General features: G+C 44.5%; 3 protein-coding genes across 3 annotated transcripts; 1 reads left to right on the top strand and 2 right to left on the bottom strand.

Annotated features, from left to right (window-relative positions):
• Positions 1-277: 277 nt before the first annotated feature.
• Positions 278-11742, top strand: LOC148902297 (serine/threonine-protein kinase 26-like). Its single transcript, XM_088990704.1, has 11 exons — positions 278-625; positions 4787-4855; positions 6028-6189; positions 6278-6334; positions 7124-7232; positions 7315-7472; positions 8633-8818; positions 9424-9566; positions 9637-9808; positions 9881-10008; positions 11207-11742. Exons 1-11 carry the CDS (start codon positions 605-607, stop codon positions 11220-11222), a joined length of 1221 nt encoding a protein of 406 aa, XP_088846830.1. The 5' UTR covers positions 278-604; the 3' UTR covers positions 11223-11742.
• Positions 11743-11859: 117 nt separating this feature from the next.
• Positions 11860-16632, bottom strand: LOC148902296 (FERM domain-containing protein 7-like). Its single transcript, XM_088990705.1, has 11 exons — positions 16503-16632; positions 16202-16349; positions 16040-16118; positions 15867-15964; positions 15670-15784; positions 14672-14819; positions 14505-14600; positions 14259-14425; positions 14085-14153; positions 12841-12916; positions 11860-12676 (listed from the first exon to the last, which is right to left on the bottom strand). Exons 1-11 carry the CDS (start codon positions 16611-16613, stop codon positions 11867-11869), a joined length of 1917 nt encoding a protein of 638 aa, XP_088846831.1. The 5' UTR covers positions 16614-16632; the 3' UTR covers positions 11860-11866.
• A 482-nt stretch (positions 16633-17114) lies between these two features.
• LOC148902295 (FERM domain-containing protein 7-like) lies at positions 17115-19537 on the bottom strand. Its single transcript, XM_088991268.1, has 8 exons — positions 19427-19537; positions 19122-19269; positions 18960-19038; positions 18787-18884; positions 18590-18704; positions 17547-17694; positions 17380-17475; positions 17115-17300 (listed from the first exon to the last, which is right to left on the bottom strand). The coding sequence occupies exons 1-8, from the start codon at positions 19535-19537 to the stop codon at positions 17115-17117; spliced, it is 981 nt and encodes a 326-aa protein (XP_088847394.1).
• Between the last annotated feature and the right edge of the window lie 237 nt (positions 19538-19774).

The following is a 19774-nucleotide window of genomic DNA, read 5'->3' as shown; positions in this document are numbered from 1 at the left end:
ACGTCCGAAACCTTCACTTTTGTACAGATGACGACTGAAGAAACCTTCTCATCGATGGACCACTCCTGTACGACTGAGAGTTTACACAGACATAGATGCGAAAGGGAGATTGGGCAGGGTGTCCACATTCAATATGGCAGATCGACTGACGCATTGTAGTTACGAGAAAAAAAGCTGGCGGCGACTTTACACTTCCGGGTAGCGTCAGTGGCGGAAGAAACAGGAACCACAAAAACGGAATAAATAGCGCTAAAACGTTCATAAAAGTTGCAACAAACACAATGCACGTAATCATAAACCTGTTTTGAGCACTTGTGATTTTCGAATGTTGAAAAAAAAGCCTTTGGTGTTTTACTCCTCCTCCTTCCGCCCACTGAGCAACAAGCTTTCTCCTCGGTAGTTTGCTGAACTTTCTCTAACAGGACGCTCGCTGCGCCTGTCACGGTCATACGCCGGCGTTTTACTCTTTTTCCGTCGGCTTGAAGTCACTCTTTTCGCCGGTTGAGTTTTTGTTTTGCCTTGCGTCGAGCTCCTGAGGGACAATTCAAGGGCAAAACCCGTCCGGAGGAGCTGGAGGGCTTTCTCGCTTCAAGAAAAGTCAACCATGGAAGTTCCCGGCATGCAGGTAAGCACGAAGGTGTATCTTCCTCGCTCAAGGAAACTAAACCAGTTTATCAAGCGACGAACTGGCATTGTGCAGTAGCAGGCCACTTTTTAAATGTCGATACAGTAAACCGTAAGTATCCAAGAATAGCACAGACGTATCCAAGAATAGTCAAATGAAATCTGCGACGTCCACACGTCACGCAAAAAAACGTTAAAATTCACCAGGCTCCAATATGGAACCTTGAGGTGCCTTTTGGCGGCTATTGTGATGACAACTGGGCGTTAGTTGGTATACTTACAAGAAGTTGGGCAAGTAGTTTTCTTAATATCATATTCAAATACATTCTCTCAACCTACAATCAGCAATTGAACCACTTATTTTGTACATCTATTGTGCATATTGACAGTTTCATACACGATTGCTGTGTCACATTTCATCATCACTATTTGTCATCCGTAATGAACCGCTTCAATTGTTTAAATTTCTCACATTTCTAGTTGCTAAAAGGTCTCTTATGACTCACAATGTTTTTGTTGACTGTATGTTGGGAGGCTTCCAGGTGTGTCGACCTGTGTAACCTGCCTGGGTGCACACACCGCCTGATCTTTAATGCAACGCTGAGTGCGACAGATGATGTTTTTGAATTTAGAGGAGTAGAAATTATTGACAGTTCCACGCTCAAGCTAACTGTAAAGGACAACCAACACCATTTTTTTGTTTCCTAACTGACATCAGAACATTTATAGCATCTAAAATACCCAAAACACGCTGGCTGATATTTTTAGTCAAATGAAAAACACCAATAAAAATGACTTAGTCTCCCAAAACTACTTCAAAATGATCTGAGAAAGTTTAAGTTTCAGAAGGTCCCGCCCCCTTGTTCGTGACGTCACACCAAGACGTCTTGCCTTGCTCGAGAATCAAAACAATGGCTTCAGATTCAGAGAAGATGCTTTCTTGTTACTCATCCAGTTATGAATATGATTCAAATAGTTATGAAGAGAAAAGAGTAAATGTTTGCAATCCATTAAAGAAGTAATTCTGTGTCATTTTGTGGCATCTGGATGAAATGTAGCGTCCCAGAAAATGCACAAGATGGCGCCAAAGCTCAGTTGGAAATGGGCTTATTTGTCTGCTGGGAATTTGTGTCAACTAGAATCAAGTTGTAGTCTTGGTGCAACACACAACGATTGACCATCGCGTTATTTGTGTTTTCCTTCTAATTTCGCCATCAACACAAAGTTTTCTGTCCAAAGTACCCAAAATGCATTGTGTGTTGCTTTCTCGGTCAGGGGCGTTCCCTCCGTGACGTCAGGAATCGTCACCTACTCAAAAACAGGACTTCCTGAATATTCAGCGCGAGTCTTAAACCGTAAAATATAGCTATATGCGGTGGAATCTTTGTTAAATAAGCTCAGTAGAAGTCATTTGAAGTGATTTTACAAATTATGAACACAACTTGTCCGTAGGCGTCGGTTGTCCTTGAATGTTTAAGGTCCTCATACTCAATCAAATAGGTGAACGTTTGGCGTTGGTTCTCAGGCTGGGCGACACGTCCACACCGTGAGCGCAACATGTTTGCAGTGGCTTGTCATTTTGAATCATTGTGCTCTCATAATGTTTTAAATCATTGCCTGATTCAATAGTTTGAATTGATGTCAGAAGGAAGATCGTACTAAAAAACAAAATTAAAACAATACTAGCGCCAATGTGTCTGATGCTCTGTTAGTAGAAGGCATGCACATGAGCGGAGACAAAGGTTACAGTCAATGAAAAGTTCTGCCAGTTCAATCGCTTTATTGAACCAACCAGTCCACTCTCGCATTTGCTGCCACCCACATCACTCACCAGGCCATGCCCACCGTTTAAAGCCATACACACTTAAAGGACAACCGACGTCTCCGGTCAAGTTGTGTCTATAATTTGTAAAATGGCTTCAAATGACTTCTACTGAGCGTATTTTACAAAGATTCCACCGCATATAGCTATATTTTACGTTTTAAGACTCGCTCTGAATATTCAGCAAGTCTTGTTTTTGAGTTGGTGACGAGTCCGTACGTGACGTCACTAAAGGACCGCCCCCTGACCGAAAAAAGACACATTGTAGCAGTCCTTCCATCACGTCAATGTATTTTGCTGTACATGTTTGGTCTAAAAACCGTGTTGCACCCAAAATCCGCCAGAAGAGGGAATCCAAGCTCCATATACGGAATTTATCAGCCTGTGGAAACGGAGGTGGCCACAGGAGGTGGCCATTTTGTGCCTCTTTTTTTTGGGTGAAAGATTTTCCCCCAATGTTGCCTCAAAATGGCACATATAATTCTTTAATCGATTGTCAAAATGTATGCTTTCCTCTTCAGAACTATTTGAATCATATTCATAACTGGATGTGTAACAACAAAGCATATTCTCCGAATCTGAAGCCATTGTTTTTATTCACAAGCAATGCAAGACGTCTTGGCGTGACGTCACGAACTGGGGGCGGGACTTTCTGAAAATGCCCAATTCGCAGCTCAATTTTTTGCAGATTTTGGACACTTTAAGTGATTTTTATTGGTGTTTTGTATTTGACTAAAAATATCATACTGCGTGTTTTCGGTATTTTAGATGCTATAAAACGTTTTTCCGTTGTCAGTTAAAAAACAAAAAAGTGACGTCGGTTGTCCTTTAAAGTCACAGTTAAATGTGAGGATTATATCCCCATGTGGACAATATTAATATCTCCATCTAGCATCCATGTTATTGAGTGTGATTAGATTAGATTAGCTCAAGGGTGTCAAAATCATGTTTTGCCACAGACCACATTGTAGTGACGTTTGCTCTCTAGGGACATTATGAATTTGTGGAAAACATTACAGGTAACATCCGATTCACGACCTGGCGCGATTTACGACTTCCCGTACTTACAACCACGACCACCAGACCCTATTTTTTAATTTAAATTTGACGCCTGTCACCGCAATGCACTAGCAGCCCGGCAACGCATATGACAATTTTGGCCAGCCAGCCAGCATTACACTCTCGCACAGCAATCGACCGTGTGATGGCACTGGAGGGGGAAGTGTCCACCGATGCCTCTTTTAGACAGTCCTGCGTCGGGGCGAGGTGGCGGGCCGCACGTCGGCGTGGAGGGCGGTGACGGCAGAGGGCAACCGGTAGAACACTGGCAACCCAGAAGTTTTCAGACCAAACAAGTACAGCAAAATGCATTGACATGATTGAAGGACTGCTACAATGTGTCCTTTTTTCGGTCAGGGGCGTTCCTTCAGTGACGTAACGTGAGGACTCGTCACCAACTCAAAAACAAGACTTCCGGAATATTCAGCGCGAGTTTTACAACGTAAAATATAGCTATATGCGGTGGAATTTTTGTAAAATATGCTCAGTAGAAGTCATTTGAAGCCATTTTACAAATTATGGACACAACTTGTCCGGACACGTCGGTTGTCCTTTAAGTGTCATTGTGTCACTCATGTCAATATCATGATTTTTTAATATCAATAAAAGAGCAAAGAGCTAATATCAGCTGACGAAATGGACTACTAGATGAATGGGTCGAGCCCTATTGGACGCCCACTGAGAAAAAAAAACAATGGAAAAGGTGCCAACCAAGTGACAAGAAAACAAATAATTGAAGCCACTATTTCGGAGTGAGTATAAATTGAGGCCTTTGATCACGAGTGTTGAACTACTCATTTCAGAATTCCAGTGGCGGTGTTGCCACTGAAAGCGTGCAATAAAAATGGCCGTCGTGTCTTCCAGCCCGGCGGCGTGCGGTCACGGTGGCGGCGGCAGGGAGGGAGCGGCACCGCGGCTGCTGCTGCGTGTTGTTCCATTTCCTTTTTTTAGGCGTCTGGAAAGTCGAGCGTGGCCACAGAGGCTCCTTGCCACTTGCTTCCTGACGGGCTGCCAGCTTGTGCAAAATGCCAACACTCACTGTGTTTACATGTGCTGTACAAAAAAAGAACAGCCAGCCTTTCCTATTCATTTCTGTTTCACTGATCTTTATTTTAGACCAAAACATTTCAGAACTATATTTTAACATTGTTTTTCTTGATACAGATTTGTTTGGAAGAAAATAATGTTGGAAACTAATCATATAATTAATCACGTTAAGAGGGGCTGGAAAATGTATGTTTCTACATATTTGAATCCTCTTTCTCGGTTTACCTCTGTTAGAGTTCTCAGATCGATCCAGAAGAATTATTCACCAAACTGGACCGCATCGGCAAAGGATCCTTTGGCGAGGTGAGTGAGCTCCTTCTTTGGTGCTTGTATTCCACGTCAGCTGGCCACGTTTCCAATTTGATTTGGAAATTGGTTTGATCAAATCTGGAATTCCTCCAAAAAGCCTTTATTCATTTATTTGTTCACTTATTTATTTATATGGGGACGGGACAATAATCATTTATCTATTTAATATTTTTTTTCTCGCTTATACAGTGATAGCTCACGAACTTAATTGGTTCCCAGAAAGTGTGTGTAAGGCAAAACGTTTGTCTGCCGAACATTTATTTCCCATAAGAAACCATTAAAAATTAGATTCATCCATTCCAGGTCCCCCTAAAACATAATTCTCTACTAAATAAGCCTTAAAACTACATTTTATATATAATAAATGTGCTATTGTATTTTAATTAAAGAAATAAACCGTACTGTATAATTAAGTCGTTTTATTTCCCTTTGTGATGGTCGATGTAGTTTTTCTTGATGTTATCGGAGTGAAATTGCTGTACTTTCTCGGCGATAATACCCTCACACACACAGTGTCCCCTGCTTGCTGCTTTTCGTGAATCCAAAGTTTTTCAACCTCTTCTATTGCCTGAGACCGTTGCTCACACAACACGGAAACACCCTTAGCCACTCGTAGCAATGGTCGACTTAGCATACTGTTACTGGGACGCTAAGTCAAACAAACGCACACCTCGTTCGTGTTTTTCGATGATCTCCTTCTGCTCGACGGTCATTTTCTATTGTGTCCTCTTCGGCTTAACACTAGCCTGTGGTGGGGGTCTTTTTCGGTCCCATAATAGCAAAAGTACTCCATTCGATAACAAACCATGTCTGCACTCAAAGAAAGTGGGTGTGGAAAACTAGGCCGCCAGCTCTTCCACTGTATTTTTTTTTCATTTATTTGTGAGGTCACTTAAAAAATGGATAGTCATCTACAATATCATTTTGTGAAATCTTGGTTTAGACAAATTGTATATTTTTTGTTTATTGTTCTTTATTTATTGAAGATTGTTTCCATGGAAAATGTGGATTGTTTTCAGAATAGAACAAGGAATCTTGAATTTTTTGGTGTACATTTCTCTAAAAAAAATAAATTTTTGAAGCGGAAGTCAATTTTCATTTCTTTTTTTTTTCCCTTTGAATATCAAGATATACTTTGGTGATTGTTAATTGTGGCTCACCGTCAGGTGTTCAAAGGCATCGACAACCGCTCGCTCAGCGTGGTGGCCATCAAGATCATCGACCTGGAGGAGGCCGAGGACGAAATCGAGGACATCCAGCAGGAGATCACCGTGCTGAGCCAGTGCGACAGTCCCTACATCACCAAGTATTACGGCTCCTACCTCAAGGTGGGAACGCGGCGCGCTCGCTGTCGGTTTGGCAACGAACGCTTCTCAATTGTGGGGCGGGGCCTCATCGCTGCACTCTGTCTTCCAGGGAAGCAAATTGTGGATCATCATGGAGTACCTCGGTGGGGGTTCTGCGCTCGATTTGGTAGGGACACTCGTGGTATTTCATGTTTATTTTTTCAGGCACAGATTTTTTTAATGTTTTTATTTTAAGACAATTTTTTTAGAACTCAGCCAAAATGTTTTTTTTTTTTTTTTAGGTTTCATTTTTTTTGCAGGCACTGAGTGTTTTAATATTTTTTTTATTGTTTTTATTTTAAGACAAAATCTTAAAAAATAACTGTCCGCTACAATCATTTTTCTAGGTTTCGTGTTCATTTTTTGCAGACACCGATATTTAATTATTTTTATTTTTTTTTATTTAAGTATGTTTTTTAAACTCAGCTAAAATCGTTTTTTTTTTTCGTTTCATGTTTATTTTTGTAGGCACTGATGTTTTTAATTTGTTTTTAACACAAAAAGTTTTAATAAAAACCTGTCAACTAAAATCTTTTTTTAGGCTTCATGTTTTTTTGCAGGCACTGCTTTTTGTATTTTTTTTTTTAAACAAAAATGTATTAAATACTTGTAATAAAAAAAACATAAAATCTGTTTTTAAACGTTTTTTAGTAACTTCAATAATAGTTGCACAAACTATTATCCTCCTCTCATAATAATTTCAGAATTATTTCCACATCGTTTTTAAATACACACATCACACGCATGCGCATACAGCATACACACACACACACACACACACACACACACACACACACACACACACACACACACACACACACACACACACGCACACACCAATAGGTTTACAAATAGCAGAATGAGTTTTGTTGTTGTTTTTTTTTTTTTTTTTGTGATCATCTTTGACGTCACACAGCTTCGCGCTGGTCCCTTTGATGAGTCCCAAATCGCCACCATGCTGAAGGAGATCCTGAAGGGTCTGGACTACCTCCACTCTGAGAAGAAGATCCACAGAGACATCAAAGGTTTTGGCGTTCACCTCGCATCTTCAAAAGGGAAATATGGCGTAGAGCCCACACTCGCATCAACTGGTCCGTCCGTCCACAGCCGCCAACGTGCTCTTGTCGGAGCACGGCCAGGTCAAGCTGGCCGACTTCGGGGTGGCCGGTCAGCTGACGGACACGCAGATCAAGCGCGAGACCTTCGTGGGGACGCCCTTCTGGATGGCGCCGGAGGTCATCCAGCAGTCTGCGTACGACTTCAAGGTCACATTGCCTTTTGATCTTCTTGTTTGTTTTGGTAGACCGCGTTGCGTAAGCCAAAGTTCAAGTCAAACCTTGGTTTTCAGCCATAATCCGTTCCAGAAACCTGTCTGAAAACCGATTTGGTGGAAAACCGAAACATTTCCCATTGTAATCAATGTCTGCTTTTTTAAATCGATATTGAACAATACAAAGACGCATGCTCACAATGGAACGCGACACGAGGACAATGTGTCAATTACAATGAAACGCGACATGAGGTAGTGACATACAGTGATACCTTGGCTTATGAACACTTTAACTAACGAACTTTTCGCCTTCCGATCATTAAATTCGCGAGCATATAGTCTTGGCATTCAAACTAGTTTTTAGCAAACGAACCAAACCGTACAGCGCCACGGTGGCTGGTGACTAGTTTTCCTCACCCCCTTTGAGTGCAGACGTGGTTTGCTATCGAGTGGAATACTTTTGCTATGATGGGACTGAAAAAGACCCCACCACAGGCTAGTGTTCAGCCAAAAAGGACACAAAACAAAATTACAGTCGATCATAAGAAGATCATCAAAAAACACGAACAAGGTGTGCGTTTGTGTGACTTAGCTGTCCCAGTACCATTACGCTAAGTCGACCATTGCTACCATCCATCGACAACGACCATCACAAAGGTAAATAAAACGACTTCATTATACAGTACAGTTTATTTCTTTAATTACAATACTATAGCACATTTATTATACATAATATAAGGTATATTTTGTGTAGTTTTGAGGCGTATTTAGTAGAAAAGTATGTTTTATGGGGACCTGGGAACGGATTATTCTCATTTTTAATTGTTTCTATGGAAAATAAATGTTTGGCAGACGAAGTTTTCGCCTTACACACACTGAACCAATTAAGTTCGTAAGCTTAGGTATCACTGTATTAGGAAGTGGAGGGGAGTCGAGTGGTGCATTCAGATGTGCTCAGTTTGGTTGACAACACATTTTCAGCTGTAAACCCAGGCATATATATTTTTTTAATCGAAAACCAAATTGGTCGAGAACCAACGTTGGAAAAGCCAAGTTTGACTGTATTTCATTTTTTGCATCTTGTCGGTTACCGCCCTCTCACAAATCCATCTTGGTCAGACCCTCGTTGATGGTGTCAATCTCAACCCCCACCAGGCGGACATTTGGTCGCTGGGCATCACGGCCATCGAGCTGGCCAAGGGGGAACCGCCCAATTCGGAGATGCACCCCATGCGGGTTCTCTTCCTCATCCCCAAGTCGCCTCCCCCGACGCTGACAGGCGATTTCTCCAAGAGCTTCAAAGAGTTCACCGAGGCCTGCCTCAACAAGGACCCCGCCTTTGTAAGAAACTCGCCGTCAACTGCACAAATGTCACGATGAGCTCCCCACGGCCGTCCAACGTACCCCAAGAATTTTTGGGGGGTGTATGTATGTGGCTTGTAATTTACTGCCTACTACTCACCTGCGACAGATGGGGACAGGTGCCTTAAACGGTCAGATTGCGAGTAAATATTTTTCTTTGTTTTTAACTCATTCACTGCCATTCCCGAATGTATTCGGGAATTGAAAAGCTAAATGGTAAATTGAGATATATGTGATGTTTTTATTTGTCCTCTTTTCCCAAGTTATCAAAATGAGATTTGGATGTAATTGACTTTTTTAAATGCATTCTTATGGAATTTAGCCAATGTAATAGTTTTTCACAAATCGATGTTATTAGTTAAATAAACGTATCCGATCATTTTTATAATCATCGATCGAGTAGTCAAAAGTGTTGAAAATCGATTGCAGTCTTTTACGATGCAACAAATGGATGAATTGTTTTGTTTTGTAAATCAAGACGCATTGTATTGTATATTTTATTTTGCCGTTGAACAAAATGGCCACCGGAAGGATGCTTGTGTGTTGACGTCCTGCTCGTGACTCTCTTGTATTTCCTCCTTCAGCGCCCCACCGCCAAGGAGTTGCTCAAGCACAAGTTTATCGTCAAACACTGTAAGAAGACGTCCTACCTAAGCGAGTTGATCGACAGATACCAAAGGTGGCGGGAGCAAGGGCACAGCGACAGCAGCCCCGACGACTCTGACGGGTAATTAAAACAACATTTAAATCAGTCGGCGTACACGACGACGTTGCTTGACTTGCGTTGCCGTGTTCAGTGAGTCCAGCGACAAAAAAGATGGCGAGTCCCCCGAATGGAGCTTCACGACGGTGCGCAAGCGCAAGACGGACGAACGTCCGCACATCAACGGCCAGCTGAGGAGAGAAGGACCAACGGCTACCAGCGCATCCTCCAGTCTCACCGCCGTCATCTCGCCCGTCTTCAACGAGGTTTGAGCACACGTGCACATTGTCGCCCACGTCTGGAACAACGCTGCAGCAGCGCCTTGCCTTTTTACGCAGTTGAAACAGCAGCACAAGGAACGATCTGAAAAGCGGTTGGCCATCGAAGAGCTGGAACATAACATCCGGCTGACTGAGGACGCTTGTCCCGGCATCACCGATCGGATGGTGACGCACGTCGTTGCCAGGTACGCCATTTATTTCCTCTATCTTGTGACTCAATATCAGCCCCCCGGAAAGAAAAAAAGTAACCCTGGTGATCACTTTGACTGATCAACGGGATATTTCAGACCCACAAATACTGTCATTTCCTTGAATTACTCCGCACTGCCCCCCACTGAACATTTTCTACTGCACACATCTGCCCATTTATCAATACTAGAGTGGAAATAAATATAATTCATATTTCTTTGGCAAGTTATTTGACGGCTCGTGCCCCAAAATCTTTGACTTGGGCCCCGAAAATTCCAGGTTCGGCGCCCAGGGTCCTCCAGTGGGGGAATGTGGGGGGTCTGCCTTGCCTGTTGGATCGCTGACCTCTTTTACTGAAATGATTGAATGAACAGCAGCATTTTAAGACAGTACAAAGCCGCCATCTGGTGGTGTAAAAAAAGACACTTAACGACGGTCCGAAAAGCCGAGGTCCATTTAATCTAAATTCCACATCTTCCTAATTTAACATATACAAAGCGAAAAAAACGTCATAGGTGACTCTGCTGTATGCTAATAGCCAACAACCAACAAGGAATGCTTTGAATTACTCGTGGCAAATGCTAGCGGGCTAATGTGGCTAACGCGCCTAACCATGTGTGTGCGCGCGTGCGTGTATGTCTGTTAAAAAACGCATAGTCAATATGGAAAACGATGCTTGAAGCTGAGCAAAAAGTCTGCCATTTGGATTGATGTTGTTTTGAGTTTCCAAAGCGAATTTTTAAAAATGGCTGTCGAATTAAAGAGAAAATAAACACAAAAAGCTTTAGTAATCACCATGAAATTGAGTGGATGCGACTTTCATACGACACATCAGTCCATAGGACTTGTCATGAAAGTGAGCAGGAAGTCAGTCATTTTGGTTTGAAACTAAACAGGAAGTCAGCCATTTTGGTTTGAAACAGTCATTTTGGGGCCAAATTACCCCCCCCCCCCCAAAAAAAAAGAGGCTTGAGAATTTTTTTGGGGTGTGGGGGAGACCCCGACATTGGTTTCACTACTCTGCATATTTCACAAGTATCAATCATCCATTAAAATTCAACAGGATGTACAAAACGAGCTCCAGTTGGAGCTTGTTTTGTTCTTTCTGGATGGATGTTATTTTTTTGCGGGGGTCCTGTGGCAGGCCGTTTCACATTGACCGCATTTGCTTTTTTTTTTCCATTCTTCCCTTAGGTTCAAGGCCAACTGAGGACAAACAGGAAGTGGACGCGGGGCGACAAGAGACTGTGTCTCAACACGGCTTGCAAAATGGAGTGCTTGCTGTGCAATGTCTCCACACGCACACACACGCTCCACTGCCGCTGGACAAAGAACTCTCTCCGCTTGTTCTCATCCTGCAACGTGGCTTCAACCCTTTCTTGTTTTGTCGACATAAAAATGTTCACGGTAGCACTTGTCAAAGATGATATGCCAATCTTATTTTTGTCGTCAGTCAATACTTTGATCCCAATCACGTCCTTCATGACAAACCAAACTGGAATCAATGTTGAGAAGAAACACTTATCAAGTGTTGCAGACGGTTTGAACCAAAGACGATCCGAACTTTGCTCATTCTATGTATATATATTTTTTTGATATGTATATCATAAGGGATCTTACTTAGCGGAAACCATCTACAAGTTTTTGGAGGAATGTTTTCCTATTTAGCGGGACGTAGAGGTTTATGAATAAATATTTAAGCTTGATTAAAAATGCTGTATTTGCCCAGATTGACACTTCTTTATTATATATTCTTTAAACATTTGGCCTCGAGGGAAGAAGTTATTCATGTAATATTTATGTTTGTGTCTATTTATTTATTTAGAGGGGCCAACTCCTAATGTTTCATTTTTTTCACAGGGTAACCTTGGTGGTGCCTTTGGTGTCCTTTTTTTTCACCACCACCACCTCCTCTTCTTCCTCCTCCTCCAGCTGGAGGCTCCCGGAGGAGAACCTCATGCGAGCCGCTCCGCCGGGCCGCAGACGACTTCCGGGTGGAGGCGGCGCCCGGTAATACGGATAGAAAACTTCAGGCTCTGACTCGCTGTGGCTCCCCACGGAGCGTTCGGGCAGCGGCGAGGCGTTGAGCGGGAGGTAGGTGGGCCTGGCTGGGCGCGTCAGGTGGGGGTAGTAGCCAAGCGGGCGGAATTCGGACGGCGGGAGGTGAAATTTGACTTCGGGTTGGCGAGGGAGACCCGGCAGAAAGTTGCAGTCGTCACTGTAATGCCCCGCCTCCGTGCGCCCAACGAACCCCGACCCGTCGTGGTAGGCCGCGGCTCGCCCGCCCCAGTCCAGCGGGTAGAAAGGCGGCGGCGGCGTTCGTCCGTCCCTTCGCCGCCGAGGCGGCGGCAAACACTCCAGTGAGGCAGCGCAGTCGGAGAAATACGGTCGCGGGAATGTCGGAAGCACCGGATGGTACTGGTAAGCCGGAGTGTTGGGGTAGAGTAAAACCAGCTGCTGCGGCGCATCCGGGCGGTGGGCGGGCCGACGCCGTAAGCGGTTGCCGTAGCTACCGGCGGGCCTGAACGCTCGCTCCCTCGTCGCCGACGCCGGTCGAGCCTGCGGCAGGAGGGGTGTAACCCGGGCCAGGCTACGACATCTCGGGCTAGCGTATGGCTGGTTGTGCGTCGAGGCACAAGTTGAGCGGGAGAAGGCGTCCTCGTACTGCCAGGCAAGTATGTTGCGCACACACACACACACACACACACACACACACACACACACACACACACACACGCACACAAAATTTTGTGATTTTTTTTTTTTTTTTTTTTTTTTTTTTTTTTTTTTTTTTTTTTTTTTTTTTAAGTTGACTTTGGCATGCGTACTTGTTTCGAGACGTCACTGAGGAGATCGGGAGAAGATCGGCACTGCCGCGACTCGTCGTCTGCCCGGCAGGAAGTGCTGCATCAAGGAGACACCCATTGAGAATAATTGAGTCAAGGCAAAAACAACAAACATCGACAACAATAATTTAATTTGGGCAATTCAAGTTTTGCCGTGTTCAAAATTGATTAGCCACCACATTGCAGTAAATCTGGTTCTAGAGTTTCCCATCCTAAATTAACCGCTCCCCCCCCCCCCAAAAAAAAATGTTTTTGGGTTGAATGCATATTGTGACCACACTTCCCTAAAAATCATCTCTGCCCAAAGTATACAAAAGCCCCAACGACCACAGTGCTATGGATTGCATATAATTCATCAAATAATAATTGACTGAACAAAATGAAGCGGGTTTCTCAAAATGCCTTCCTTTGATTTCAAAAGTGCATTGCAATATCGTGGTGACATAATTTTCAATTGATTAGAAAAAAAAATGAAAAAAGGTTTGAGCACCCATTATTGTGACAGCACGTGTCTCCTCAGCATTGCATGGCGCAGTTAAGCTAACTGGACTTAAAATGAACACAGCGTACAGCAGGAGACCGAAGTCTGGGCTGAGGGGCCAAAATACAGCCCGTGGTCAATTTTCATCCGGCCCGCGGTCTCCCGTCATAAAAACATCTGGACCACAAGTAGAATGAATACATTGGACAGTAGCAAAATGTTACTTGTAGGTGCTAAGTGCTGCCACCCTAAGGCTCAAGTAGGAACAGCAGATTACTGTATGAGTCATTGACTAAAGCCACCAAATTTTCTAAAATGGAGATTTTCAAAACTTGAGGAAAAAAAATCGAAATTGTGATTTTCTCCATTAAAAAAACAAAATGGCAAGAATAAACAAAAGAACAATGATGTACTTCTTTTTGACTGTGACAAAAGTGAAGTGAATCTTCAACTTCAGTTATCAATGCCAATTCAATTTTGATCTGCATGTTTCAAATGAGCCAAAACACATGCTTACGATAGCTGAAATTAAAAGCAAATATGACACACTGAATGGTTCGCTGAAATTGATTTTAATGAATTGCCGTTACTATATGTCAAGAACGACCACCAAGGTCGCCCCCCCCCCCCTACACGCCAAACCTGGCCCCCTTTGCAAAAACCGCTGGCGTACAGTAAATCATAGTCATTCTGCTTTCTGGTGCGTCTGACCCCGCCCCACTGAATTGGATTTGATCAATCCCACCTGTTGTCGTCCGAAGGCTTCTTCTCGCTTGGCCCCAAACATTCCAGCAGCTGCCTCTGCGTGCGCCCACTGTCCACAAACGTTAACATCAGAGGTTTACACCGTTGTTATTTTTGGGGGGGTTGTCAACAACAAACGTGCAAAATGATGATTTTGCGTGCATAAAGGCGTCACCTGTAGCGAAAGCTGGAACCTTTGGTCGAGAGCAGCGTGGTCTTGGGCGCCGCCTGGGGCTCCTCGGCCAACCGGAAGAAGGCGTGGTACTCCACGCAGGTTTTCCAGAAGGCCTTGCACACGTCCCGATTGGCCATGCAGAATTCCAACGTGTCCTTCCGGGAGGGCTGTTGAAACGGACTGAGTTAGCGCGGCCCCCGTTGCCCCTCGCCCAAAAAACAAACTGTCTAAGAAGTGGAATCGGACCCCGACGGTGGCATGCAGCTTGATGAGGAAATGTTTGCGCTTGAAGCTCAGTTTGCGAATCTTGGCCCAGTTGAAGGAGTTGATCTTGGTGTTTCCCTGAGCAGGCATCCAGAGTCTGAGTGTCGCGCCGCCAAGTCCCGGCCAGCCGATGGCGAGCGCGCGCGTACCTGGAAGACCAGCAAACCCGAGTGCGTGACGGCCAGATTGATGCGCGCCCCCTCGCCGTCGCTGGACGACTGCGGCCGGATGCCGTACATGTCCAGTTTCCTGGCCAGCTCCAGCAGGTGGACGTCCGACTCGGCCGCAGACAAACCTCTGTAGGAAAAGACATTGCTATGCCACCATCCTGTGGCATTATGATGTCAAAAATGGATGTTAAAATGCGTTTGGGAGGTTTTTTGTGTGTGTCTGCAGTTCGCCATCTTGTGGTATCAAGAAAGAATGTTGAAAGGAGTTGAAGAATTAATTTGGATCAAAGTAGTGCTTTGCCGCCCACGTGCAGTCTCTTGTCCAGAAACTATGTTGAAGTGAATTTAAAAACAACAGACAAAAATAGTGCTTTGTCACCATTTTGAGGCTTGTTGGTGTCAAGCAATTACGTTTTCACATCAAACGACAATTTGCTATTATTTTGTGGCAGCGGAGAATCAAGAAACTGATGAACTGTGCGGAAGTTTCATTTTGGTAAACATAGACACACGTGCGCAAACACGCACACACACACGAACACGCATACTGACAGACAGACACGCCTACTGTCCATGCACACAAATATATACATATGACAGGCAGACAGACACATACATACAGGCAGACAAACAGAGACATGCAAACGCACACACGAAAACAGATTGACACACACCAAGACATTCACACGCACACACAGGCAGACAAAGAGACAGACACACGCGCACACACACATTTATATTACCATTTGTGCCATAAAAAAACTATTGGCCTGCATTAAAAATGTTTATTTGACAAAAATAGTGACCCCCGCCAGATTTGTGACATCTTGGTATCATGGATCAATTATTATTGAGAAGTGTCATTTAATTGAGCTTTGTTGCCATCTTGTGGCGTTTCAAGGCAATTGGCATTTTTTTCGGTGCAATGTCAGCGCTTTTCAATTGCGTTGCTCGTTTTTGACCATGTTCAACTCCACCTGTGTTTCTTGTGGAAGCGGAGGATCTTGTGGTCCAGGTACTCCTGGTTGGGGACGTAGTGCTTCATCTCCAGGTGCTGACAATCCAGCTCCTCGTTGTAGTCACCAAGTTCTGCTGTCAGTTTCAATTGGACGCTTCGATCACGAGAATAAAACGATATGGTACTCCAGTCGCTCGAATGTTGTCTGTTCCTTACATTGCAAAATGTGAGAGACCAGCAGGGCGGCGCTGTTATCGTTACAGGTCAAACTGCCATTGGACAGGTCCTGCTTGACCTGCAAGGCGAAGAGGTACCTGAGCGCAAAACAAATGACGTCATCAATTACGAACATCACGTAGTGCTGTCGAGTTTAAGAAAAAGCGCCTCACCGAGTCAGGCTCCTCTTTAGTTGTCCGGGGTCCGGTGGGAAGAATTTAACCATAAACCTGAAGAAAATATCGCCGGGGTCTCAAAGAAATAAAAAAATGATCATTAAAAAAGAGATAAAGGCTATGTGCCGTTTCCTTTTGTAATTGTAAAGAAACACTTACATTTAATCTGCTTGGCGAGTGGCTTGAGCAGCTCGAGCCACACGTAGTTGCCGCAGTGGTGTCGGTACTCAAGGCCAAAGTATTCTTTTTCCAAAAGCTTCAGGTGACCGCACACTTTATTGAAGAAGTCCCCGCCCAAAACGTTTTGCTAGTATGTATTAAAAACAGTATCGCGGTCGATAAAAAGTATCATTGTTATATTATTATCTCATTTTATGTTTGAACATTATATTCTATCGTTTTGATATTATTAGCGGTGCAATTACGAGACGGGTGTTTCAATGTAGAAAAACGAACTCACCTCAACCTCGAAGGTGCGTTCACTGTCATCTAGGAAAACAACGCGCAATCGAAACGGAGTCTCCTTGCACACTTTACGGCGTGTCCATGTGCGCGTCGGACGCTCGTCCATCTCATGCCATAAGAAGAAATAAACGAGGTCTGTGATGGTGAGTTATGGCCTGTTTTCTCTGAAAACAGACAGACACACACAGAGTGTGTAGTGCGTGCGTGTGTAATGTTGGAATAATCGACATTTCACGGTGGATGGACGCTTTGATAGAAGTGACCTGTCTTTGAGTAAAGTAGGCTAGTAGTGAAAAAGGATTCTGTCGCCTCGGGCGTATACGCGTGTGTATGTGTGTGTGTGCGCGCGCGTGTGTTATCTGTGTGTGTGTGTGTGTGTGTGTGTGTGTGTGTGTGTGTGTGTGTGTGTGTGTGAGAGAGTGTGCGTGTGTGCGTGCGTGCGTGCGTGTGTGCGCGCGCGCGCGCGTGTGTGTGTGTAGGGGGGTAATCTTTATGGATAGAATTTCAAGACACAACTGAGGCGTTGAGGGGGTCCAGTTCAGTGACCTCAATATTGCATCCTGGCTTTTATTTGCTGTCATCATTTTCAAGCCTAGATCTCCAATTCTTACTGGAGCCGTTTGTAAACCAGAAGGGATGTGGAACCTTTGGTCGAGAGCAGCGTGGTCTTGGGCGCCGCCTGGGGCTCCTCGGCCAACCGGAAGAAGGCGTGGTACTCCACGCAGGTTTTCCAGAAGGCCTTGCACACGTCCCGATTGGCCATGCAGAATTCCAACGTGTCCTTCCGGGAGGGCTGTTGAAACGGACTGAGTTAGCGCGGCCCCCGTTGCCCCTCGCCCAAAAAACAAACTGTCTAAGAAGTGGAATCGGACCCCGACGGTGGCATGCAGCTTGATGAGGAAATGTTTGCGCTTGAAGCTCAGTTTGCGAATCTTGGCCCAGTTGAAGGAGTTGATCTTGGTGTTTCCCTGAGCAGGCATCCAGAGTCTGAGTGTCGCGCCGCCAAGTCCCGGCCAGCCGATGGCGAGCGCGCGCGTACCTGGAAGACCAGCAAACCCGAGTGCGTGACGGCCAGATTGATGCGCGCCCCCTCGCCGTCGCTGGACGACTGCGGCCGGATGCCGTACATGTCCAGTTTCCTGGCCAGCTCCAGCAGGTGGACGTCCGACTCGGCCGCAGACAAACCTCTGTAGGAAAAGACATTGCTATGCCACCATCCTGTGGCATTATGATGTCAAAAATGGATGTTAAAATGCGTTTGGGAGGTTTTTTGTGTGTGTCTGCAGTTCGCCATCTTGTGGTATCAAGAAAGAATGTTGAAAGGAGTTGAAGAATTAATTTGGATCAAAGTGGTGCTTTGCCGCCCACGTGCAGTCTCTTGTCCAGAAACTATGTTGAAGTGAATTTAAAAACAACAGACAAAAATAGTGCTTTGTCACCATTTTGAGGCTTGTTGGTGTCAAGCAATTACGTTTTCACATCAAACGACAATTTGCTATTATTTTGTGGCAGCGGGGAATCAAGAAATTGTTGAACTATGCGGAAGTTTCATTTTGGTAAACATAGACACACGTGCACAAACACGCACACACACACACGAACACGCATACTGACAGACAGACACGCCTACTGGCCACGTACGGACAGACAGACACGCCTACTGTCCATGCACACAAATATATACATATGACAGGCAGACAGACACATACATACAGGCAGACAAACAGAGACATGCAAACGCACACACGAAAACAGTTTGACACACACCAAGACATTCACACGCACACGCACACACAGGCAGACAAAGAGACAGACACACGCGCACACACACATTTATGTTACCATTTGTGCCATAAAAAACTATTGGCCTGCATTAAAAATGTTTATTTGACAAAAATAGTGACCCCCGCCAGATTTGTGACATCTTGGTATCATGGATCAATTATCCTCTATTGACTTGAGGTGTCATTTAATTGAGCTTTGTTGCCATCTTGTGGCGTTTCAAGGCAATTGGCATTTTTTTCGGTGCAATGTCAGCGCTTTTCAATTGCGTTGCTCGTTTTTGACCATGTTCAACTCCACCTGTGTTTCTTGTGGAAGCGGAGGATCTTGTGGTCCAGGTACTCCTGGTTGGGGACGTAGTGCTTCATCTCCAGGTGCTGACAATCCAGCTCCTCGTTGTAGTCACCAAGTTCTGCTGTCAGTTTCAATTGGACGCTTCGATCACGAGAATAAAACGATATGGTACTCCAGTCGCTCGAATGTTGTCTGTTCCTTACATTGCAAAATGTGAGAGACCAGCAGGGCGGCGCTGTTATCGTTACAGGTCAAACTGCCATTGGACAGGTCCTGCTTGACCTGCAAGGCGAAGAGGTACCTGAGCGCAAAACAAATGACGTCATCAATTACGAACATCACGTAGTGCTATCGAGTTTAAGAAAAAGCGCCTCACCGAGTGAGGCTCCTCTTTAGTTGTCCGGGGTCCGGTGGGAAGAATTTAACCATAAACCTGAAGAAAATATCGCCGGGGTCTCAAAGAAATAAAAACATGACCATTAAAAAAGAGATAAAGGCTATGTGCTGTTTCCTTTTGTAATTGTAAAGAAACACTTACATTTAATCTGCTTGGCGAGTGGCTTGACCAGCTCAAGCCACACGTAGTTGCCGCAGTGGTGTCGGTACTCCAGGCCAAAGTATTCTTTTTCCAAAAGCTTCAGGTGACCGCACACTTTATTGAAGAAGTCGCCGCCCAAAACGTTTTGCTAGTATGTATTAAAAACAGTATCGCGGTCGATAAAAAGTATCATTGTTATATTATTAATTATCCCATTTTATGTTTGAACATTATATTCTATCGTTTTGATATTATTAGCGGTGCAATTACGAGACGGGTGTTTCAATGTAGAAAAACGAACTCACCTCAACCTCGAAGGTGCGTTCACTGTCATCTAGGAAAACAACACGCAATCGAAACGGAGTCTCCTTGCACACTTTACGGCGTGTCCATGTGCGCGTCGGACGCTCGTCCATCTCATGCCATAAGAAGAAATAAACGAGGTCTGTGATGGTGAGTTATGGCCTGTTTTCTCTGAAAACAGACAGACACACACAGAGTGTGTAGTGCGTGCGTGTGTAATGTTGGAATAATCGACATTTCACGGTGGATGGACGCTTTGATAGAAGTGACCTGTCTTTGAGTAAAGTAGGCTAGTAGTGAAAAAGGATTCTGTCGCCTCGGGCGTATACGCGTGTGTCTGTGTGTGTGTT

The sequence above is a fragment of the Hippocampus bargibanti genome, linkage group LG02 (assembly GCF_051943395.1).
Source record: "Hippocampus bargibanti isolate YZ-2025 linkage group LG02, ASM5194339v1, whole genome shotgun sequence".
Lineage (NCBI taxonomy): Eukaryota > Metazoa > Chordata > Actinopteri > Syngnathiformes > Syngnathidae > Hippocampus > Hippocampus bargibanti.
The sequence above is the reverse complement of the archived record's forward strand: the minus strand, read 5'-3'. Positions and strand labels throughout refer to the sequence as shown.